This window comes from Camelus ferus, chromosome 6 (genome assembly GCF_009834535.1).
Source record: "Camelus ferus isolate YT-003-E chromosome 6, BCGSAC_Cfer_1.0, whole genome shotgun sequence".
In the NCBI taxonomy this organism is placed as follows: domain Eukaryota; kingdom Metazoa; phylum Chordata; class Mammalia; order Artiodactyla; family Camelidae; genus Camelus; species Camelus ferus.
Window position 1 is genome coordinate 75,250,729 of NC_045701.1, and position 25,453 is coordinate 75,276,181.

A 25,453-nucleotide genomic window follows, 5' to 3' on the forward strand; every position below is an offset into this window, starting at 1 on the left:
GTGGATGAACCTCTCCGGCAGTATGCTAAACGAAAGAGGCCAGACACACAAGACTACATGTTTATGATTCCATTATATGAAATGTCCAGACAAGGCAAAGTTAGAGGTAGAAAACAGATCAGTGGTTCCTAGGCATGGGGGGTTGGGTGGGAATAAATTGCAAATGTACATATGATTACTTTTGTCATTGATAGAAATGTTTTAAAACTAGATTGTGACAATGGCATAATTCTGTAAGTTCACTAAAAATCATCTAATTGCAATGCATAAATTTTATGAAAATTCGCTTTCAATAAAACTATTTAAAAAAAAAATCTCAGAGCTCAGATTCTAAGTCTTCTAGTTCTTACCACCAATGATTGGATGGATTCAGGTTCCTTTAGGAATCAAGCCTTAGGTGCCATCCAGAAGGGAGTGGGCTGTAGGTCTAAGTTCTCCTACCCTCTTCACAGAAGCATACGGAGGGCCTTTATACTCTTTAACCAATCTACACATATTGAATACATTGTATTCTACCAATGAGAACCTATTTCTAACAGGCACTAATCTCACTAATGCTAACTGTGCATTTTGATTAGCATCGTATATAAACCTAAGTATATAAGTTATAGACATATACGATGTCACCACATGTGCTGAAGAGTTTTGAATTACTGATAACAGAAGAATAAACTCAAGTGAACAGTTAATACTCACTACCTCTTCTACCCCTGAAACAGCAATTGACAGAGGAACCTCATTGACCTTACTGCCTTGCTGTCGTCCATTATGTAATCCACTCAAACCCCCACTCCAGGGCCAGGTTATTTGCTGCTGCCCTCAACAAACCTTTGGAAAGGTTTTTATTTTGCTATTTGAGTCTAAAAGGAAAAATAAGGCTCTAAGACTACAACCAAGAGAAATGTTGCCCGTAAATTTAAATGGCCTGAAACTAAGTCAATGATGGGGAGGGTGGAACAGCCATCGCATCCCTAAGAGGAGGCAGAAGTAGCTTGTTGTTGTGAATGGGACTGACTCCTGGCAGAAGCAGCCCCTGGGGCACCATGTAAATGTGTGTTCTTCTCATGAACATTTCTTAAACCTGATTTATGTTGTTTCATCTTTCATAAAAACGGAAATGGATATAATACAGTGAATATGTTTCTTGCAACTTTTGCAGAGAGATTCGGAATACCAGAAGCTTAACTTACATAGACCCTGGTGCCCTAAAAGAACTCCCCCTTCTGAAGTTCCTGTAAGTATTAACTCCTCTCCATCCTACCTTATTTTTTAAGAGAAGTATGATGTAGGACTGTCCGCAGGATGATGTGGGCCAGGGCCATTATAGTGTTGTAAGGCCCAGGGCAAATCCCATCCTGTGACTTATTCCCCACCTTCTCCCATGGGATAAAGTATCAGATGAAATGATCCACATTTTAAAAATCTCTTCAAAAGTCAGCACATAGTGCTGGGACCAGAGACATGAGGGAGAAAATACTATCATTTTCTGTAGCCTTTAAATGGGACATAACAGAACAAAACAAAACGAAAAACTCTGAGAGCCCACCAGTCAATTTTGTTAGGAAATGGGTATCACGACAATATTAGAGTGACTGTTAAAGAAAAACAAACAAACAAAAAAGGATAAAATCCAGTCTCTTGGAGGTTGGGAGGGACAGAAATGGAAGGGACAGCACTTACTTTGCCATAGTGACCCCCGTGAGCTAATGGTAACCACCACGAGAGCAGGAACCACAACATCCTTGTTCTTCGTTGCATCTTTATTGCCCAGTGCAGAGTAGGTGCTCAGTAAAGGTGTGTTCAATGAATGTACGTGTATGGCCTCAGATCCTCGGGGCAGCTTCCCTCCTTTCCTTCTTTCCTGATCACATGCATTGTAAAAGATTATGAGTGGGGAAAAGTCAATCTTAATCCAGATATCCAGAAATAATCACTATTAATGTATTATTTCATTTCTTTTATGAAATGTCTTTAAGGATGAATAGAGAAGTTATCCAGGAAGAGGAGGGGGAGGGATAGAAGAGAAATACAGGTGGATGGAATAGCATGATAAAGACACAAAGGTATGGAACCACATGGATTGTCTAGCGAACTAAGAATAGTTCAGTGTTGAAGAGGTAGGAGTGAGAGATGCCAGGAGAAAAGAAGTTATGGATGGGCTATGTGGCTGAAGAGGTATCTGGGGAGTAATAGAAATTATGGCACAAGGATGTGGCTCCTGTATGGACTTTGAGTTTCAGTCCGTCAATAATTCTTTGATATGATGGTCCCCTACTATGTGCAAGGCCCTGTGGGGAACATGTAAGATAGTGAAACATTTCCTTGCCTTCAAGAGGCTTACAATCTAGTTAAGGAAGCTATTACATATGGAATTGAAAAGTTCCTTCCCTACAGGAGAAAAATGGTAAGTGACAAATGAGAGGTACATGCATTATCTGGGGTGCAGGTAATTAGAGGAGACAGCAAAAAGGTCTTGAAGAACAGAGAGGTCCTGGTCCAAGTCCCTAATCTGGCATTTGCAGTCCTTTTCTGTTTAGCCTCTACTTAGCTCTTGGGCCTTTCCCTCCCTACTCTTTCCCACATGATCCACTGTTGCAGCTGAACTAGTTTGTTTCCTGTTCTTCAGATATACCTTACGGAACCTCACTTCTCTCCTTTGTTATTTGGAATATCCCATTTGCTCTTTTTGAGACCTGCTTCCTCTTTAAATCTGTGCCTTCCCTTCTAGAAGGAGTCAGGTCAGAATTTGCCTTAGTAGGTGCATCAATGAAACTAGACTTTCCTCTCCAAGAAGACTTTCTTAAAAGGTTTACTGATAGTGACAAGTTCTCACCATGTCATGCCAAAGCATTTTAAAAAAAGAATCATTCCTTCCACTACCTACGTTCTAGTAGCTGCAACGAATGTTAAACCAACTAAATCTGAGAGGTGTCCAGAGGCTGACACCTCTGGCATCTTACGCATATGTTTTAATCTTGACATTTTGCCCTGATGACACATGTTTTAGAAAGTGAAGACATTGTCTTTGGCTCATTTCCTTCCTTGTCTGGACCTACTTGTTACGGTACTGCTGGTGACTGCCATGGGGAAACCATTCTTGGTAAAATAATGAACACAATATAATGCAGTTTGAAAAAGGAAGCCTGGCTTGGAGTTGAGTAATCATATTGTCTTCCTGTCTCATCCTTCCCTTATTCCACCCTCCCCTCTCCGTAACACATAATGTTCTCCAGTTAAAACAAAGAAATATCGCGCGCGCACACACACACACACACACACACACACACACACACACGGAAAGAAACCTAAATTCCCATTTCTAGGTTCAAACAATCCTCAGATTCTTCTAAAATGAAAAGATGTGTTCACACTGGTGGACTGGATTAGGTTCTTATACCTTGAGGGAGCATTGTCTCTTCCAAGGGTTAGAACTAGCCGTGGTCTTTCAGACATTCAATGATTTGACCCCAGTCTGACTTCAGAACACATACTTTCAGCTATTACATTATTCTACTTCCTATGAGTTGGTTTTCCTACCTTATTTCTGTTCTTCTTTTTCTTGTACTTTAGTGGCATTTTCAACACTGGACTTAGAGTATTCCCAGACCTGACCAAAGTTTATTCCACTGATGTATTCTTCATACTGTAAGTGTGCACACATGCAATACTTGTCGATATTTTACTTGTCACTGACAAGAACTAGGGCACAGCTGTAGGGGCTGGTTGAAAACGAGTGAACCAATTGTTTCAAGGAGGAAGAAGTGATCAGCTGTGATGAATGCACTGATGGATGAAGTAAGGCAAGGACTGAGAAATGGCCATTGGGTTTAGTAATAAGGGACATTGGTGATTCTGAAAAGAACAGTTCCAGTGGAACTCTGGGGGTGGAGAAGTCTGGTTGGAGTGGGCTCAAGAAAGAATCAGAAGAGGGATTAAAGAGAGTGACCATAACAAACTCTTCTGGGAAGTTTAACTATTAAAAGACAGCAGAAAATATCTCAGTAGTCGGAGCATATCAAATAAAGAGAAAAATTTCTTAATGGAAGACACTATGGGATGTTTGTTTGCTGATGGGAGTGACTGAATACAAGTAAACTGGATGATAATGATGGTACTTATTTTTCACAAAGCTTTTCAAACACTTTCCCATGCATTATCACATTTACTCCTCTCAACCACTTTACAAGGCATCAAAGGAAGTTATAATTTTTCCACTCCATAAATGAAGAAACGGAGGAAGAGAAGACCTAGGTAATTTTGTCTGAGCAGAATCCCAAGGAGCAGCCATGAGTGGTGCTCAAACTACTCCCTGTGACTTCTGACTGGGGCCATGCGCTCTTTTCCAAAACCCATGCCATGGTCAAGTGACTTACTAGTTGTACCGAAGCGAAAGAACATAGACAGAGTTACAGGTTTACAGTTTGTACTACAGAATCAGCAAAATGTAGAATGATAGGATCTAAACTCTTGGGATTTTGCTAGGAAAAAAAAATGCCCATGCTTCTTTGCTGAGGATGAGCTCAGTGCAAAATATAGGCCATCCTCCAGCAACTAGACTGGCATAGAAATGTTCTCCAGAAGCATCTATCTGACAGTGTTTTGCAAGTGGAGGACACTGTAGTCATACTCATGAAATAAAATCCGTTGATCCCATTCTACCAACCCTTTTTAAGGGTCCCATACACCAAGAAAACTACTTGCTCTGGACAAAGTATTTGTCAGAGATTCACAAGAACTTCTCTGTGACCCACCTGCTCCCCTTGCAGATGAGGATTGTCGGGAACCCCAGCCCACACCCAAAGCTCACTTGCTTACTACACATTTGGGGCTCCGAGTGCATGGCCACCTAGAACAGCTCTCACCACTCACCAGACCTCTGAGCCTCCAATAGCTAGGAAGGGTCAATGACACGTGAAAAGAAATAAGATAGAACTGACCTGCATCAGGTTATTTGTTTAAGTGCATATATACAGCAAGAGCCCAGCTCCAGAAGAAAAGCGTTTTTTTCACCAAATGTTTTTGTCCCTCTCTTGCAGTGAAATTACAGACAACCCTTACATGACTGCACTCCCTGTGAATGCTTTTCAGGGCCTGTGCAATGAAACCTTGACACTGTGAGTATTGCCAGTTCCACTCCTGCCAACAACTGAATTTTTATTTGGGCCATTGTCACGTTTTCACAGGCCATCCAAGAACCAGACCACCATACAGTATGTGCTCTATGATCCGCCAAGGGTTTCACGTAGTTCGGTAAGAGTAGCACCTTACAGTGTGGCACTCTATAGATGACAAAATGGTTTAGGTAACAAGATGACAGTATTCCCTTACAGAAATGGCAGCACACTTTATCTGTAAAGGGTCATTCAGGTTTTACAGGCCACGTGGCCTTTGTGGCAACTGCTCAGCTCTGCATTAGGCCAAAAGCAGCCATTCAAAAGACCTAAACTAATGAGCATGGCCATGTTCCAATAAAATTTTATCTACAGAACAGGCAGTGGGCCAGATTTGGCCTGCAGGCCTTATAATGGAATATTCTGTATTCTAGTGTCCGCATGGTACAGAAGAAGAACTGGGGTTAAAGCAAATTTAAGTGACTTTCCCAAGGTCCTGAGCTAGAAAGGAGTGCTGCTAAGGGCTTTTCATACTCTGCACTCACACTTCAGCTGTGTCGTCACAACGATTATTAAGCTCCTTTGAAGGGATATTGTCTAGAAAACATAGTGCTGCTTTGCGTCATCATTCTTCCAGAGTTAGAATGGGTTCTGCTCTTTAGTTGTTCAGAAAGAGATGCTTTCTTAGGGAGATTCACAAAATGTTCTCACGAAGGAGACCTAACAGAGGTATGAAAGATAAGGTAATTCCCCAAGCCAGTAACGAATTCCCCTCTCTGATTAAATTAGCCACAAAGTGGAGCTAAGGCTAGATAGAGCTCCCTCCCCTCTAGTGTCAGGACCACTGCCCATGTTCAGGCCTAGACTGTCACCAGCTCCCTTTCTCTGGTCAGCTACCGTCCAGGGGTTCTTCACCATCCACAAACTTGATTGAGTTATTCCTTAGCAAAAATGATCCAAGCCTCCACACAGCTCTTTGAAGGGGCTGTTTCCAAGTATCTCGATCAATCCATTGTGGCCCTGTGAAGCTCTCTCAACCTCTGGGATCTACCCACAGCAGAGCACTTCAGTTCATCCCCAAAGTGTAGGGGGAGCTGTCTTGAAAAGACAGGAGACTTCTTCCCAGCAACCATTTCATTTGACAACACAGCAAAGACCTGGGGTCTTAGCGTGCTCAGGCCCAAACCACAAGCTTACCTCCCCAGTAAAGGTTTCCATTGCATCATTTCCTGCTCATCCTATGTAAATGCCAGTCTCAGTTTCTTTTCAGAATGTTACCTTCAACTTTTGGCGTTTTTTCCTAAGGATCCCGTATCCCAAGCAGCTCTCTAAAGTGAAAGCTGCTCTTTGTCTCCACCCAGCATGGTACCCAGGAGGCATTTGACAAATCTCTGAATAAGGGAAACTCAACCTTCCTGAAATCTAAAGGTGAGGATAGCATGGGTTGTCCATTATCTTTTCAGATGGTCATTTCTACAATCTTGCAAAAGTCCTTGCTTCTTTGAGGCTCAGCCTCCAACAACTATAACCATGAAAGGATATGTGTCCAACAGCAATATTCATACCCCTGGTAGGATAGACTTTCAATCAAAGTTTGTGATCCTTTGTTCTTTCTTTCCTATGTTTTTCTTCCTTCACTATTTTCCCTTTTTGAGGCCTACTTGTTCAATAAGAGTTTTATTTAATCTCTGAAATGTAATTCCCACAAAGAATATTTTTATTGTCTAGGCCCTCTCAGCAAAGTTTGGGTAAATAGAAACATCAAATGTACAATTCTCACATCATCATAAAAGAGATCTAGTTCAGAAAAAAATTATCTATCAGAGTTTTCTCAGTCTCTGTGCTTAGTGTCCCTGTACATTGCTGTCCACCCCTAGGACACCTTAGTAGCTGGACTTAAACTCATTGTGCAAGTATTTAAAACAAAACCCCGCAAAAAAGGATTACTTCTCAGTTCCCCACAACTGCATAAGATAAATCCAAGTTTTCAAGATATTCCTTCTAACACGGTCATCTCTTAAGTGTCCACACCTCACTGTGTTAAATATATAACTATTCTGTCCTCCCAGTGACTTTTGGATTAGGTATCATTTTATCATATTTTTGCAGACAAGGAAAATGAGGATAATAGAGGTTGAGAAATTCTCAGGATCATCTACTATGAAATGACAGAGCCAGATCTAATTCCAAAACTCAGAGTCTCTTGTGTGCTTCTTCCTGTATTACCAGAGTTGACGGGAGGCAGACTACGGTAGCTTTCCCTGCAATCATCACTAGCTGTGCCTGACTGTGGTCATGGCAGCCTTCTCTTAACTCGTGCCGGTAGCCCCCAGGGACCCCCATGCATTCCTGTGCTGACCAGCGTTCCCGTGGCTGGAGCTCCTCTGCCAGCAGAAAGTGTGTGTGCTTTTGGGGTGGAAAGAATTGCTTTTGAGGTCAGAAATCCTGATTCCCTGACTGCTGTTTGTCAATGAGGCTTTGGCAAATCACCTCCATAGCTCAATAAGTTGATTAGGAAATAGACGAGATAACATTTCGGTCCAGCCCCTGGAATCACTGTATGAATTAATTGGTTGCAGAAACATAGCAACAAGTTAAAACAGTAACATTTCTGCAAAATGCCATGGTCTATCTATTTTCTTAGATTTGTTTTTGAAGTTCAATTTAATTCAGTCCTCAACCATTTAAGTATTTAATCTATGATAAGCCCTGAGAATTTAAAAAAATATATGAAATACAAATGTGAAATAACATTTTAAATAGAAAAAATGTAAAACTTGTGCATTCAGATGAATGTCTTTTACAGTGTTTGTCTTGAGAAACTGCTCTTACTTCTCCATTATTGACATTGTGTTGACTATTACCTGAAACTCCTGTTTTTTTGAGTATATGTAGAACATTTTTTTTAATCCTTAATGATGGCAAATCTTGTTCGTCAAAGTGAATCTGCTTCTGAGAAACAGCTTAAAGATCTAGGAACTAAGTCTGGAGAATGGGGATTCAAACTGGGAAGTATTATTCCACATCCAAAACAAGACATAGCGTAAAGTTGTCTTGTAGGGCTCATATGTGGGACCTGAGAACCTTCATGCACATTTCTGACACTGAAGAAATAAAACCCAACCCTCAGAGAAGGGCCAACACCACCTCTTACATGTCACTGATTTCTCTTCTCTCTGTTGCTTATAGGAAGCTATACAACAATGGCTTTACTTCAGTCCAAGGACATGCTTTCAATGGGACAAAGCTGGATGCTGTGTAAGTCAACTGTTGCCATGGACACCACTAATCACCCCCCCACTCCTACCTCCAAGAAGAACCACCCAATGGGTCAGAATACTGTTAGAGATAGGTTCTACCAGAGCATTTCTCAACCCCAGAGTTAGTATGGCCAAGACTTAAGAATAATGTTAAGAAACTTGGCAAAAGCCAACTTTAGTGGATATTTACATTTACTCCAATTTTAAATCTCAAAGCTTTTATCCTTGATAAAATGGAGAGCCATGGTGTCACCTCCAGTTATCTTGTAGGAGTGTGTGTGTGTGTGTGTGTGTGTGTGTGTGTGTGTGCATGCATGCGCATGTTCGTCTACTATGCATATGCAGGGGTGACTTTAATTAAGTCCAAAGCTATTCAAAAGGTAAGATTTTTCTTTCTGTTTTTTCTGACATGTTTTCAGGAAAGGTGTCAGTTTATATTTGATTCAGTCAGAAATAGCTGAAAAACCATTTCCAGCATTTTGCCTTCCCTGCAAATAATTAATACTTGGAACAGGATGTTGGCAAAAAGATAGCCGTTAACACAGGTTTCTGTCCTTGTTGTACTTTTCTATCAGGTCTTTGTGGTCCCCAGACTCTGCCACAGCATACTTTGTGTCTAAGAGCTGCTAGACTGGTTCAGCCACACTGGTGTGTGTTTCAACCTAATAGCTAATAAATGAAAATTAGCTTTAGTAGAGGCCGCTTTCCACAGTATGGTGGACTAGGTAATTTGTAGGACCTTCCTGCTACCAACTAGACCATACATTTAAAAAAATTACATTTTATGTCATAGCTCCAAGAGAAGGAAATGAAACAAAGTAACAAACTAGTAGCTAAAACCAAAGTGCTGGGTGCTTACAGAGGGTACAGTTCCTTCGGGGGCAGTTGCTGATATCAGTGGTGCCAGGAGACTAGACTTTAGTCAGTGAGAAGATGGGGAAGTGATGTAAACCAGAGGGTCTTGGCAGAAATAAATGCAAACCTCTATAGAGGAAAGAACCCCAGTGCAGGCTGCCAGATTTTTAAAATGTTGAGATCAGTTAAATAGGTGCTCACAGTCAATCACACATAGGAGAAGAAAAAAATCACCATGGGTAAGTCAGCTAAAGCAACAAACAGATTTCTGTGTTTGACTTATTTTATAGCAGTTTGAGTGTTTTTAAGCAATTACATTTTTTTCACTTCCAGAAGTTCTGTTTGCTTTTTTTTTTTTTTAATTTGCTGCTCATTTTGGTAATTCTATCTTTTTTTTTCCCTTTAAACATTTTATGTGTAGTTATTTTATATTCTGGAACTGATTATTGCAAAATCTGAAGGACCTATGGTTCTAACTCTGTTGTGCTGTACGGTGCTTTATTGAGAATGTAAACTATATGGGGGATCTTGTTAAAATGCACAATATGATTAAGTAGATCTGGGGTGAGCCCCAGGATTCTGCATGTTAACAAGCTCTCAGACGATACTGATGCTTTTGGTCCACTGACCAAACTTCGGCAGGGTGAGGTAAATAACCTGCAGAACTATATGCAAGGGCCCTAGATGCAAAAAAAAAAAAAAAAAAAAAAAAAATCCCCACACATGTGGATTAAGTGGTTTTATTCTGGTTTTGGGATTAGGTGGTGGGTGCTGGTATGGTTCCATTCTTAAATAATAAATGCTAATAAGTTTCAAAGTCATTATACCTTGGCATGGCTTCCTAAGTTCTGTTTGAAGAGGGGTCTCACTCTTTGCCAGGCTTTTGGGTTTCCTAGTATTCTTTGTCAAGTGAAGATCAGAGTACCTTTCTCTAGATTGTCTAATTGTGGGCTCATTCAAGTTGATATTAGTCATTTGTTTAAATACATAATTATAGGGGAAGTCTAAAAAGACTCAGTAGAGTAGCATGCATACTTATAGGCGTCAAATTTATTTACAGTATTGGAGAGACCCTACTTCCATCTGAGCTTTATCGTACAAACCTCACACAGTCCTTCATTTATTTTTCAACATATTTATTGAACACCTTCAGTGATCCTAGTACTGTTCTGGTCACTGGCAATACGAAGATGGGGAAGACTAATGTGCCCCATGCCCATACTGAACACACAGTGGGGTCAGCTTGAGGGTGGCAATGTCAAGAGTCAGAATACATTAGGAAGAAATGTACTCAATCCAAAATATGCATTTCAGATTGAAAATAACTGAACACTAAGTACCCCTACTTGGAGACATATGCATGATTTTCCCTAGATTGATCACACTTTAAAAAACCATTGGGATTCAAATTTAATATTACATGAATCTAACCAAATGTTTTCCTCTTTAACTATTCCTAGAAAGCCATTATCCTTAGGAAAATGATCTTCCCAATTCAAATTTTCTATGAAAATTTTCTATGATGTGGGGAACTGGGACTTTTCAAAATAATTAAGACAGTTTGTAGTACTTCAGGTATAAAGATTTCAGAAGACTGTCACACTGTTCTAGACATCATAGTCATCAAGATGTTAGCATTAAGGCAGCAGACAACCACATTAGCAAGAGCTAGGGTAGGAACAGTGAAGAAACTTTCAGCCAGGGAGACCAGAGTTGATCATATGGCTCCTGAATTCAGTGTGTTCAGCTGTCTCTTGCCTGAACCCAAACTATGTTTCCAGAATTCTGAATGGGAAAAAGGACCAGAAACCAACCTTGGCTATAGAGTAATTCATTTCTAAAACTTTTATTTTTCCTCAAGCAAAGGATTTTAATGCCCAAGATGAGGATCTGTGCTCCTAATTCTTTTCTTCTTTATCCAGTCATATTTAGTCATTAGGGAGTGTCACCCTCAATCACTCTCAGTTATCACTTTTTTAAAGACAGAAATTCGGGCATAAAATTCAGACTTTAAGTCCTGCAGAACACGGTTCTCAGTATTGACTGAAAATCTGAATCACCTGAAGAGATTTGGAAGGGCTGATGCCTAGGTTTTACCACCAGAAGTTCTGGTTTGGTTGGTCTGAATGTAGCCAGAGCATGGGGGGGGGGGATTTAAAAACCTCCCCAGGTGAGCCTGGTGCAAAGCGAACGTCAAGAATCACAGCTGTGGAGTTTGTTATCACTCTTCTTGTCCAATAGTCACATTTCACATAAAAACAGAATGAAGCCCAAAGTGAACACATGGCTTTTTTTTTTTAAATGTGGCTTTTTATATTTGATAGCACTATCTAGTGACCAAGTGAAAGCCAGGACCTGGATCCCCTGGTTCAAGACTCTTTTCTCTGTGCTCGACTACAGTTCACTGCTGCTGACTTACCAGCCACCACTAACGCTTGGTCACCCAGCTCCTCTGGCCACTGCTACTTGTTTCTTAGCCCAGGAGAATATCTACACTTGTTAGTCTATTAAAGACATGAAATACAGAAGCTAAAATATCCTGCCCTGGGAAGCATGGACTCATGTAAGAGACAGGAGGTCACTCAAGACTCAAGGCACAACCAGTAGAAGCTTCAGAGAACAGTCACACCAAGCAACAATCATTTGTCAGTGAGAACCAGAATTCACCTGTGCAGCAAGGTTACCAACTCAACCAGCTTCCAGATGAGGTCTGAGTGAGGGACACCTTGATGAAAAGGCTGGTCTGATCAAGTGTTATTAAATTCAAAGAATTGGGGTTAAATCAGGCCATGTGTGTTTACCATTTTGCTTGAAAACATCTCATGCCTGCTCATAATTGGCCTTTTGGTTGTATTTAGTTAAATCCACAGAGACTTCAAGAGATTTCCAAAGTGAATCTTCTACTCAGCAGACTGCTATGCTAAGTGGATCTCAGTGTAAGTCTAGGAGCCTGTTACTTTATGGCATTGGTCATGAAGTTACCTGCAGAACATCAGAGGAGTTTAGAAACATTTTCTATTGAAAAATGGAAAAACTAACAAACAACAGAACAATAATTTCTATCCCAACTTCTCCCCAGCTTTTGTGGTAAGAGAAGAGATGAGGGAGGGTGCATTTCCCAAACTATGTTCCTTAACCTCTCTTTCCACAGTAAATTAATGAGCGTTACTTTCAAAAAAGCTACTCTTGGCCTTATGAAGTTGAAATGTACAGGTGGACTTCTTGGGTCTATTGATAGAAGAATTGGAATTACTAGTATCGAAGGAGCTCTTGGTTCCAGGGGCTCCTCTCTGGACTGGTGTTCTACAGAACACTTTGTGGGGAAAGCTACTCAAGAAGAATCCTTTGATGGTCAAGAGGCAGGCTGTGGAGAATCTAAGAGCCAGTAACGTTTCACACCATCTGGTGGTCTTCTAAGGTGAAACCTATGGAGAGATTACGTAGGGAGATTGTCTCTACCTCCCTACCAGCTTTCTCCTCAGACCATATCATGGGCTCAGTGAGAGGCTTGGCTGATGGGAGAGCTATTCTGTTGGAGACAATGGATTTTTATTCACCAATTCCCTGAATTACGGTCTGTTCTAGTCACTGTAACTATCCCTTGAAACATAGAAATCAGTGCACTTTTCACATACTTTCTTGATCTTTTTATGTGAAATTTGGAAGGGTTTAACAAATGTGGGAAGTATTTCTTAAGTGAAAATCATTTGTTCCTTGATTTTTAGAAGTCTAGCTCTGAGATTGGGAAACTTTTTCTAGAAAGGGCCAGATAACAAATATTTGGGGCTTTGTGGCCCATATGACCTCAGTCACAGCTACTCAACTCTGCCATTGCAGAAAGCAGCCACAGACAATTCATAAACAAGTGAGCGTGGCTGTGTTTCGATAAAACTTTATTGACAAAAACTGGTGGCAGGCGGGATGTGACCAGATGGTCATAGCTGGTGGCCCTCTGGTCTAGATGTAGGTATTCAGTGCAGCTGTCCATTGTATGATGAGATACGTAGTCTGTTTCTCCAATTCCTGGTAAAGGTTAGATTCAAGCATAAGATAAAGATAAGTATATGGATAAAAATACTTTAGGCTTTGAAAGTTCAGATCCAATTATAAGATAAAACAAAGATCTTTTTTTTTATTGAGTATTTTAAATCCAAACTTAAATCTCTGCTCCTGTTGTAAAAGTGTTCCATCTATTCATTCCACCCTACGTTTCTGACTCCTAGTTGATGGAAACTAATTTTTTCTTAGGTTTATGCTCTTGAGTAAAAGGTATCATGTAAATTTAAGGTAAACTGAAGACGTTAATCATGATAAGGAGGCCTGGAACTAGAGGAAGATAAGGGTTGAGCTGTAGATGGAAAAAACAGAGGTCAGGTTTCCATAGTAATAACGAAACAGTATTCACGATTGCAGCCAAGCTGGACAACTTCCACACTGAGAACAAGCACTGATGCCTCAGCAGCAGCTGGGTAATTAGTTAAAAGTTCATGAAAATCATGTCAGATTCGCGAAAGTGCGTTGTCCTATGATTTCATATGGAGCCAAGCACACTGTCATCACTCAGATGTGAAATTAATAATAACACAAGCCTCCCTTGTTCAACAGAAGTTGAACTGCTCTCAGGCGCAAGTTGAACCGCACGTTCATTCTTTGGAACCTCTTTTCCACCCTCTGCACACAATCTGGCAGGGAGAGGTGTTCCTTATCTCAGAATGTCTAGTCCTCTGTGTTGCATTTTCTATTGTCAAACTCTAGCAACAAGCTACTATCTGACAGTAAACATGTGGGCAGGGAAAAAAATAGCATTTTGATGTGCTAAGAACATACTGAAACACTAATCGTTATGAACAGAGAAGTCAACACAATTCATGTACTAATTAGCATCACACATTAGATTTTTACAAGCAAAACACCGCAGCTTGGAGCCCTGGGAAAAGATGACGACAGAGAAGATTATAGGATTAAGCAGGCTATTATTTCTCATGGAATAAGTGTTCGAACAGTTTGTAGGATATGCTCCAAGGCCGGCTTTTTCCTCTGCCTATCGAAACCTGGAGCATTTTCTCACCTGTTACTGTTTACAGACAGGTATCCTGATTTCTGCTACCAAAAGGATTTTCGTGGAGCAAAGAGGGCTGAGCAGGGGTTCTCCGTAATTTTCCAAATAACCAATGCTATGAGAGGAAAACACCGTTCCCCACAAAAGAATTCCCATGAGCAGCTCACAACATAAACAGATGCCAACCCGCTTCCCCTAAAGAGATTATGGAAATGCTGGCTGAAATTCTATCTAGGAGCTAAAATGTGTATAAAGCTCCCACGAGAGCAAAGCTCAGCAGCAACCACAGCTTGGGTCATACTCCTCCCTCTGACACCTCCGCATCCAAACATAGTATAGAGGGTGCCTCGAGCTAGGAGTTGGCCAGCAACTGGACTTTCACTTACTCAGCCAGCATGATTTACTGAATGGCTGTTCTGTGCCAAGTGTGAGTCCAGTGGGGAATCATGTGAGCTGTATCTGGAATGGTGCGTTCGTCAGTGGGATATTCTTCCCCAATTCATTCCTGGCCATCTTCATTTTTCTGCCGCCCACACTGTTCTCTGTAAACTGTGACTTAAATGGCACTTTACATGGCACTTAACTCAGGGCAGGGCTTCTGAACTGCACCCTTCCCTCCTCCAGTATGAAAAATCTGGCATATATTTTCTAGGAAGAACTTCATTTCTTCCAAGAAATTCTCAGAGGCGTAAGTCCTCCAATGAGCAAAAAGGTGTTGAACATGCACACTTAGCAGTGTCTTTATTATTTAACAGAGACACGAGTTCTTTTCTCATAAGTCCTTACCAGTACCTTGTATTTAGAAGTCCTGCGTTTCCATAAGTCTTTCCTCTCATTGCAGACTCCAAGACTTTCTACCCTTTTAAGTTCATTTACATTCCTCTTGTCCTTGCAAGAGATAGTTTAGATGATCGCACATACACCCTCCCTATAAAATAATCATCGTCTGGAGTAGGTTACCTACATAGCCTACCAAGATTTGTGATTGATTTACCCAAGCTGGCTCACAGAATGTGGATTCCAGAGGAACCAGAATAAATCAGGGTCAAGGAATCAGTTTAACTAAACTGACCTTCCCAGTAAACATCATATGACAGATGGGGCTGATGGAAACACTTTGTCCTTGGATATTAAGGCTTCTGCAGATATATTTCCTCACCCCATCCCCTTCGCTTCAGATGGAAGGTAGGACCAGCAGTCTGAACCTAAAGTTAAAGCTTTGTGGCATTATCATACTCTAATCATAAGATAGCCCTCCAAACTGCTAAAGGCAGAGTGACGGTTTTATTTTTAAGCACCTAATTATCTCTAAGAGATGACGTGCCCAAACAACCCTGTTGGTTTTAGAGAAGGCACCCTCCCCCAAGACTCAGTTCATCTCCGTTCAAGTTGGCTGCACCCTCTCTTCATCCTCCTTCTCTCCTCCTGGACTCTGGCTGGCTTTCCCAGTTTAAAATCTTCTGCAGCGTTTCTGGTAAACTACAACGCTTATCTACCAGCCTCCTTATCCTTGGGGGCGTATTGAATATCAGCTGAAAACACTGCAGAATTGGACAAGCGATTATTTAGTTTTACAATAATTTCTAATGATTAGAGCAAACCAATTTTCACTTGCGGCGGTCAGAGATGAAGAGGAAAAACTGAGATGAGCTCACTAGTCCTTACTTAGTTTTCAAAAGACTGGGAACAGAATGTGATCTGCAAGTTGCATGGTCCAAATAATACAAAACGAGATGCTAGTCAGCGTGGCACTTCTGCTGAGTTAGTTGTCTTTTTACAAAATCACCATCTTCTCTCCAGTTGTTTCTCTAAAGTGGCTCTTGCCTGTCCTTGCTATCACTGACCTTGAACTCTGTGGACACAGTGTGTCGAAGGAGAGTCAACAATGGTCAAATGATGCCTGTGGTAGAGAGCTTACACGACAGCCATTCATCCAGAAGGCACAGACTGGCTGCTGTAGCATCTTAGTGGGGTCTCTGTACATACATGAGATTAATTGATCCCCTCCATTTTAGATTTACCAAAGCCCTGGAAGCTTGGTGTCCAGCCACTAACTGAAGAGGTCATGTCTGAACTATATCCTGTGGCATTTGTAAACCAGCTGCTTGTCACTGCCACCAAAAAAAAATCCATTGGCTACCACACCATATGATGGGTCTTCTAGCTTTCATTCTCCATTACTTTTTCCTAAAAGCAAAAACATGTGTCACCCTAAGTTTAGCATAGCCCATCTCACTATTTCAGAGAAGAGGTGTGCTGATTTTTTTTTCACTCATTTATATCTTCATTCAATAAATAGTATGTATGTGTATGACTGAAACATTATGCTGTACACCAGAAATTGATACAACAGTGTAAACTGACTATACTTCAATTTAAATAAATAAATAGTTACAGACGCACTGAACTTGGCACTGATGACACAGCAATGAATAAGACAGAGAGCTGAAACTCTGACTAAGGAGACAGACAATGAGGAAGCAAACAAATAAACAAACAAGATAATTACAGATTGTGGTAATACCATGAAGGAAATAAAAGAGTGCAATGAGGAAAACTGGTGGCAGCTACTTTAGATGAAGGTAATTCTCAACCTCCATTTGAGAAAAAAGTGTGAAGAATCATAAAATGTGTACCAGTATACGAGCTGTCATTTGTGCGGAGTTGTAGTACTTGTCATTTGGCTGAGCCCTCATCCTGCCCAGGAGAGGCAGACTTCATTGGTGGTTGGTAAAATGCTTCTTCCCCCGTCTGCTCCAATGAACACCAATCTCTGGCTCCGAGGCCACCCTTTCCTATTCTAAGTTCCATTCTCTACAAAGTACTGGATGGAGCAGAGCTGCTGCACCAGGAGAGGTTGAAGGCAGGAACCTCATGGAAGCACTGTTCCTGCTTTTGCCTTCTGGACAACAGCAGAGGCTTCCTCCTCTTGGGTCAGCCACAAGTAAAGCCACTGTCCCTCTTCTAAGTCTCATCCAGGGATTCAGAGAAAGAAAGGACCAGCCAATTAACCAAAGAGGAGTTCCTCTGTGAGGGCTCTGGAGAGGAATCCTTCTGATCCAAAGTCCTCATGTCATACTATTTTTTTTTTAATTGAAGTATAGTTAGTTTACAATGTTGTGTTAGTTTCATATGTACAGCAAAGTGGTTCAGTTATACACACATGCATATATATTCTTTTTCAGATTCTTTTCCATTATAGGTTATTACAAGATACTGAATATAGTTCTGTGCTATACAGTAGGCCCTTGTTGCTTATCTAGTGTCACACTATTCTTGTTAACCACCATCCTTGAGAATTTTCCATCATGAAGAGCAAACACCATAAAAAGAATGATAGAAGCATGATCTGTACCTAAGCAGACCTCCTAAGTGTCTCCACTGTATTCATTTTGCATCAACAGGTGACCACTCACTGACTCTTAATGACTAGGCTGTGTGGTGAGTTATCCTGAGCATATATAAATTGAGAGCATTTATAACAAGGAAATTTTTTATATCTATATCTATCTATCTATCTATCTATCTATCTATCTATCTATCTATATATAGATATATATCACATACATATATATGTTTTGTTTCTTTAGTGGAAATAAAGCCAGTTTCAAAATCCTTAAAAGCTTTTATCCACTTTTGGAGGTAATTTTATGTTTCAGAATCACTTTGTGACTTAAATTGCTTCAAAAATATTTTACTCTCAAATGCTCAATATGTTTTCAAAATGGAAAGATCAATGTGCCCATGAAACCCCTTCCATGAAAGATACACTCTGTAATCTCATCTGCATAGCCTGCCCCCCCACAAATAGGATTGTCAGAGAAAATGCAGGCCACCCAACTAAATTTTAATTTCAGATAAGCAGCAAACAACTTTTTAGTATACGAATGTTTCAAAAATTACACAAGGAATACTTTTATACTAAAAAACTATTCATTGTTTATCTGGGCATCCTATATTTTTATTTGCTAAATCTGGCAACCCTGCCCTAAAGAAGAGATCTGAATCTCTGACAGTACCCATCACCACTCACCACTCACCTTCACTGAATACTTGACTTAAGCCCAGTCATCAAAAGTAAATGAGAATATTGATCAATATTGAGAAACAAATTTAATTTAGTTGGTATTGAAGAGGATTGAGAAATACAGTCACCATTGGCCAGATAAATAAGGAATTAGATGACTTTTATAAAATCTAGGTATGCAAACTACATCATAAACATGCTCACTTTCAAAGACTTCTGCCAAAATTAATGTGTATAAAACTTGCATGATTGAAACCTGGAATGCTTTGAGTGCTTAAGGCAGAAGAAGGTAATGGGTTTTCCAAATTCTTAAAAATCAGTTAATAGTTAGGGAGACCATTCTCACATTTTATTTTGGTATGTATATTAATTTGCTTAACCTCACCTAATGCATTCTCTCTCTTTCTCACTAGTTACCTGAACAAGAATAAATACCTGACAGTTATTGACAAAGATGCATTTGGAGGCGTTTACAGTGGACCAACCTTGCTGTGAGTAAGACATACAAAAGAGTATTTCAGTCTTAATTTTGCTTTTTTTGGAAGGGAAGGGGCCATTAAGAGGAGCAGCTGATGTCCGTGGTTAGAGAATGTTGTTGTCTTAGATGAAGGCTTCTGCCCAGCTGTATAGGCTACTGCTAGGAAGAAAGCTCTTTTTCTTTGAGGCTCAGAAGGCCCCACACTCCAGTGTGCCATTCTGATACCTGATCAGGCCTTGGTGCAGACATTCATGAAAGCACTCTTGTGGCAGGAAAAAAAAGACATTTTTGAGCAGCTGGTGTTTGCAAAATTCTGAGACACGATGTCTACAAATAGGTGGAAGTCATTCTAGTCTTTGCAGAGAAAATGTATGTGACTGCATTGCACCATGTCTGGCACATGTAAGGAAGACTATAATAGTTTGACTCATATCTGGGAAAACTTACAATCACTGGAAAAGATGGGATGTAAACATTTTATAAAACAGCATGGAAGCATAGCTTTTTGTGTATTTCCTCTGATTTATGCCTCCACATCTAATCGCAATCAAGTTCTGTTGACTCTGTCTCCCTCAAGGCTCTTGGTCAGTGATGTCTTCTCCATCCCCTTGGTTTTGTCTTAATTTAGAATTGCATTCTTGAGCATCTAGTTCAGTCCTTGCCAAGGTGGAACACAGCACCCCAGGAGAAACATGAGACAATCCATCAGAGGCAAGAAGAAATATTAGAAGTTCCATTTACAAATAAGTGGTTCCATTTTAAAATAAAAACAAATTTAAGTTTTCTAATATTTTACATACAGATGACCACTGTCCCTCAGGAAGGCATCCCAAGGGAACAGTGAGTGACCCACAGTCTTGAAGATTTACCATCCTCACTCTTTCACTTTTAACAATTTCACTCCACTTTTTGGTCAAATGCACCCAGTTTAATGGGGCTTATGGCCTTATTTTCTTAATGCACAGGCTCTGTATAAAAGGGCAGAGTGACCCTGAAAATCTGCTGTACTACATGTGGGTTTATTTGTTAACTCATGACAAAGTACTAAAAAGTATTATGTAGTTTTCTTTTTACAAAAAGACAAGTGAAATAAAATGTTTTGACTTTTTGTGTGATTTTTTTTTTAACCTGGAAGATTTTTTTTTAAGGTATCTTTAATTGTCCCTTTAAGATAAAGGTGATATTTCACCAATGAATGAGGAAAGTTGTTGCTTTTCTAAAGAAATTTGTGCTTTGGAAAGACCTTTAGAAATAGGAATTTGGAAATATTCCATATTATATAATTTTCTTGGTGAAAATAATGAATATTACTTATAAAAATTCTGTTTTGTTAAAATCAAAAATTGAATTTTTAACCTGTTTTAAAATCTTCCAAATTAAAAGTTACAGTGGGTTTAAAATACATGTGTATAAAATATAAAAATGAAACACCTTCACATTAGTTTACAAAAACAACTCACTGACATCTGATAAAATGAATTTCAATAAAAACATGCATTTAATTACTGAATTGGATTGAAAGATGAGTATCTTAATTTAGTAAGTACATCGAAGCCTGCCCTGTTCCACTTGTGAAGTAACTTTTTTGACTGATAGCCATTTAAACCAAAATCAAAATAACCTGACCCAGAAGAAGCAGATCTCTGAATAGCTGAATCAGAAAGGGTTAAACAACAATTTTCATAATTAGTGTAGTATATTCAATAACACTGATTTCACTTTGGTGATGTTTTTTAAAAAATAAACTTACTGGTTTTTTATATTATCCTTTAAAATATATGTTTAATGTGTTTTATAATGTATATAACATGTTATTACAGTAATGTGTATATAGAGCTGGTAAATTTACATAAGTTAAAGTGCACACTTAAACGTTTTTTACTTATGAATACATGACACTGAAAGAATTTGAAGACCAATAGTGTAGACCAGAAACGCTCGAAATGTGGGTCCACTGTAAGGTGAGTGGCTGGCCCAGAATGTACAACAAAGGAGAGACTTCCTTCACAGACAAAGTCTTCCCATAAGAGCAGAGTTGCCCAAACTAAACAGTGTGCTTAGTGACGTAGTTGGCCAACATTCCAGTACAATCCTCTTACTTTATCAAAGACTCATACATAAGAAAGCCAATTTTACCACACGTTGAGTAGCACTGCTCTAAATGACTGGAGTCTCCAAGCCTCCCCTTGCCTTCAATCTTTAAACCCTCTCTAATTCCACTCTCCTATTTGGTGTTCAAATGCAAATAGGGTCTTAAGAAGCCAATAGTGGTCTCCTATTCCCCTCAGGATACAGACCTTGGTGTGGCACACAAAGCCCTGCTATGCTCTGTAGCTTCATCTCTCACATCACCATACATCCCTGAACGATCATCCGTCCGTAGTGAAACTTAGCTCCCCTGTTGCTCCAACCTACTTCTATGGCTAAACTCTTGCTCTTCCTGCTGCTTTGAAAACTCTACCGCTACCTTCTCTGTCTGGTAAGCACCACTAACTACTGTTTGACATTCCAGTGAAGGTCTCTGTGAAGTCATTCTTGGCCCTAATTCTCCTTAGGGAAGGATGGCCATTTCTTCCTCTAAACTCCATCACCTCTCTGTGTGCATCTCACAGCACTAGTAACATGTTTCTGTCTCTCCAGGAGTTCCCAAAAGGCAGGGGCTATGTTTGTTTCCTTTCCACAGTTTTAGTTCATATTACAGTGCCTGAAACACAGTACTAGCTCTGAAATGTTTGTGAAATAATACATTATACAATAAATATTTGAATCACACTTTTGTAAACGCTATGGCATTGAAATAGCAGCCACATTTTAAAGATATTGTAGTATGTTGTCCTTAAGGGAGGGTGTCCATTTCTCATTCTTTGGAAGTGGTAAATTAAACTACCTGTTTGTTCGTGCCACTTCAAAGTTGTTTTGAAAGTTTTGGTAAGATTTTTTTTTTACAAGGCTCTCTAACCAGGTTAAGAGCAGATGTGCAACTGCTTGAAAACGCCATTTCTGCTTCCGAGAGGCATGCCAGGTTGTGAATCGTGAATTAGATTAGGGGCTAGACCTGGAGTTGATTCCTGGGTCCATCACTAATTGTGAGATGCAAGTCTCAGTTTTCTTATTTGTCAAAACAAGATAACTAAAAGCAGTGAAGCTTAGGTAAGAAGGTAAATCCAAAGCATTTCCTATATGCTTAATATGAGGTAAATGTTACCATTACCTTCGCTTCTTCCTGACTCTTGACACGTCATTATTCTTTTCCTTCCTAACCTCTCTGATCACTCCCTCTCGATTTCTCCCCCTAGAGCTCATTGCCCCAATATTTCAGTAGGGTTCAGTCCTGGGCTCTGGATCTTTCTCCCCTGTATCTTCTCCTTTGGTTAAATCATTTATTCTCAAATATTATAAGAATATGAATAATTTCTAAATTTCTGGTTTCAGAACTTAGCTCTTAGTTAGTCATCTCATCTGCCTGGAGTTTCCCCTAACTCTGCCTCTCATTCCTACCCGTTCCCATCCGTGTGGTGAAACGTCCTAGTCAGCCTTTGAAAATGTACAGTAAACATCTACTGAGCCCTCACTAAGCCCAGGACTCTTCATTAGGAGCTTTAATAGGGGAGGGTCACCACTTTGAAGGGTGGTCAGGGAAAGCCTCATTGAGAAGGTGACAACTGGGAAAAGATCTGATGGTCATAAAGGAGCAAGTCATGTGACTATATGAAGGAAGATCATTCTAGACAAATGCAAAGACCCCCAGGTGAAGACACACCTGGCATGTTTGAGGAGGAGCAAGATGGCTGTTATAGCAAAGTCACATATGGGTATTTACCTGAAGAAAATGAAAACACTAATTTGAAAAGATACATGCACTCCTATGTCCACTGCAGCATTATTTACAATAGCCAAGGTATGGAAGCAACCTAAGTGTCCATCAACAGACGAATGGATAAAGAAGATGTGGCATATATATATATATATATATATATATATATATATATATATATATATATATATACATACCCACACACACACAATGGAGGATTGGCCACAAAAAAGAATGAATTCTTGTCATTTGGGACAAAATTAATGGATCTAGAGTATTATGCTGAATGAAATAAGTCAGACAGAGAAAGACAAATACTGTATGATCTTACTTACATGTGGAATCTAAAACACAAACAAAATGAAAACAGACTCACAGATACAGAGGAAAAAGAAGGAGAGGGTGGTGGAAGCAGGTGAAGGAAATTAAGTGGTACAACCTTCCAGTTATAAAATAAATAAATCACGGATATGTAATATACAGCATAAGGAGTATGGACAATTCTCTTTTAATAACTTTCTATGGAGACAGGTGGTGACCATTTTGTAATGCATTTAAATGTTGAATCTTTGTGCTGTACACCTAAAAATAACCTAATATTGTACTTGAACTCTATTTCAATTAAAAAAAAAAAGAAAATTGCGGAGAAAGAGTTCCATAAATGAAGGAAATGAGTTTTCAGAATAAAAATACCCATAAAGAACCCATATGAATGAAAAAAGGCTCATGGAGGTATGTCATAAAATATGACAGTACTATGATAAAAAGAATATACTAGAAGCTTCTAAGAGGAAAGTCCTATTGTGAAGGCTGGATAAGCAGAATGCCATCCATCAGTCTTAGCAGTAGCAACGAAAGATAGAAGATGATAGAGTACACCCTTCAAAGTTTGAGGGAAAGTGATTTCCAAACTGTCTATAAAAGGTGAAGGTAAAATAAAGACATTTTCAGACATGAAGGTCTCAAAAACTTGATTTCCCATAGACTAATAGAAAATGAGGAATTCAGAAACAGTGATCAACACAGAAAAGTGTCAAATGGATTTCCTAGGATGACCAAAAAGGGAGCAACTGGGAATCTTGAGACCAAGATGTCTAATCAGGGCTGAAGGAAGTTTCCAAGAGAAGATTCTACAAAGAGGGATTGATAGATTGTCTGACAGAATTGACTGTATGAAAAACTGAGCGCTCAGAGATATGTTAAGAACTTCAGAGCATGTGACAAGACTCAGCAAGAGGTTCTTCAAACCAAATTATGTAAATAAAAAAAGAGAAACAGACATCTCATACAGAAACAAAAAAAAGTTACAAAAGAAATAAAATGAAATCACACTATGCAGACTTTTAATAACCAGAATACTAGACGTGGGTTTAATCAAATATGTCCTTAAAATTAGTTCAGGAAAATAGAGGGGTCAGGGGGATGTATGTGTGAGGTCATAGAAGAGAGCTAAATTCTCATCTTCCAGAGTAGAGAGTCAGTGGATGAATCAAAAACCAATAAATCAAGAAATATTTTCAACTATGCAAAGAATACCAGAAGTTGAAAGCAGTTGCTTCTGGGACATCAGAAAGCAGAATGCAGGGAAGGGCTGCACAGAGGTCTGCTGTGTGTGTTAAGCTTCTAGCATAATTTGCTTTATAAAATAGGTCCACACATTATTTTAATAAAAATTTAAATTAAATTTAAAGAGAATGCCACAAAGCATAGGAAGAGAGGACAAATGAGGGGCCGGTAGGAGGAAAGTCAGAAACAAATCACAGTACAGTTCCAGTCCTCAAATTCCAAGTATCTGTCTTAAAATGCATCTGTTAACTAATCATGCATGGCCTTGAGACATCTCTTCAATTCTTGTCTTGAACTTTTGTCAAAATGTTCATCACTTTATTTCCCCCATATCTTTTCCCCATAACTAGATTTTAAGATCCTATAGGAAATAGACTGTCTTATATTTTTTGTAATCCACCCCGTACTTCAAAAGAGAAGACAGCAAGTACTCAATAAATGTTTGATAAATTGCAACTGAATATTATATAGCCATGATTTGGCTGTGATTTGGTGTAAAAGCCAAGATTATACTGTATAGCACAGGGAAATATATCAAGCTCTTGTGGTAGCTCACAGCGAAAAAAAATGCTCATGTATAACTGAAAAATTGTACTCTACACTGGAATTTGACACAACATTGTAAAATGACTATAACTCAATAAAAAAAAGTTAAAAAACAAAAAGCCTAACTTGGAAAATCCTAAACTTCATCTAAAGAGAAGAGAACTGGAATATATATGTATGTGTGTGTGTAGATAGATAGATAGAGAGAGAGAGATACATACATACATACATACATACATACATACGTACGTACATACATACATAGACAGAAAGATAGGTAGGTAGATAGATAGATGGATAGATACATTCATAAAGATATTTGTGAATGAATACAATTATCTCTAACAGTCAACAAAAACAGTCAAATTTGCCCACTTAGTTTACCACCCTTTTTCAAGGTCATTTCTCAAAAAAGAATCTAATTTAAAACAAGTGCAACATCTAAAATGAGATCTCGTCTCCAATCTTTACTAATTTTTTAAAAGCCTTTTTAATTTAGCTTCATAACAGGTTTTACTTACGGATTTTTTAAACAAGGTATGCAATCTCATTTTCTATTTTTATACTTTTCACTTTTTATTATCTTGTTTTCTTTTCATCTTATTTTGAAAGTGAAGCTCCTGGTGTTTATAATCCCAAAGGAAAGAACACACTGAAATGTAATGCCTTCCATAATAACCAGAGTTCTCTAAGGTCTACATTATGTAACTCACTCTAATAAGCATTTAACTTACTGT

The 25,453-nt window shown here is 39.3% G+C and overlaps 1 protein-coding gene across 3 annotated transcripts in view; it reads left to right on the forward strand.

The window, feature by feature from the left end:
- TSHR (thyroid stimulating hormone receptor) overlaps positions 1–25,453 on the forward strand; it is a 127,976-nt gene that overhangs the window by 86,087 nt on the left and 16,436 nt on the right. For 2 of the 3 annotated variants that reach the window (XM_032482458.1, XM_006184272.3), the window contains 5 exons: positions 1,160–1,234; positions 3,571–3,645; positions 5,037–5,114; positions 8,301–8,369; positions 18,726–18,803. In XM_032482458.1, coding sequence (XP_032338349.1) covers positions 1,160–1,234; positions 3,571–3,645; positions 5,037–5,114; positions 8,301–8,369; positions 18,726–18,803 — 375 coding nt within the window. The remainder of the gene's footprint in view (positions 1–1,159; positions 1,235–3,570; positions 3,646–5,036; positions 5,115–8,300; positions 8,370–18,725; positions 18,804–25,453) is intronic. The other variant, XM_032482459.1, reaches the window with a different exon arrangement.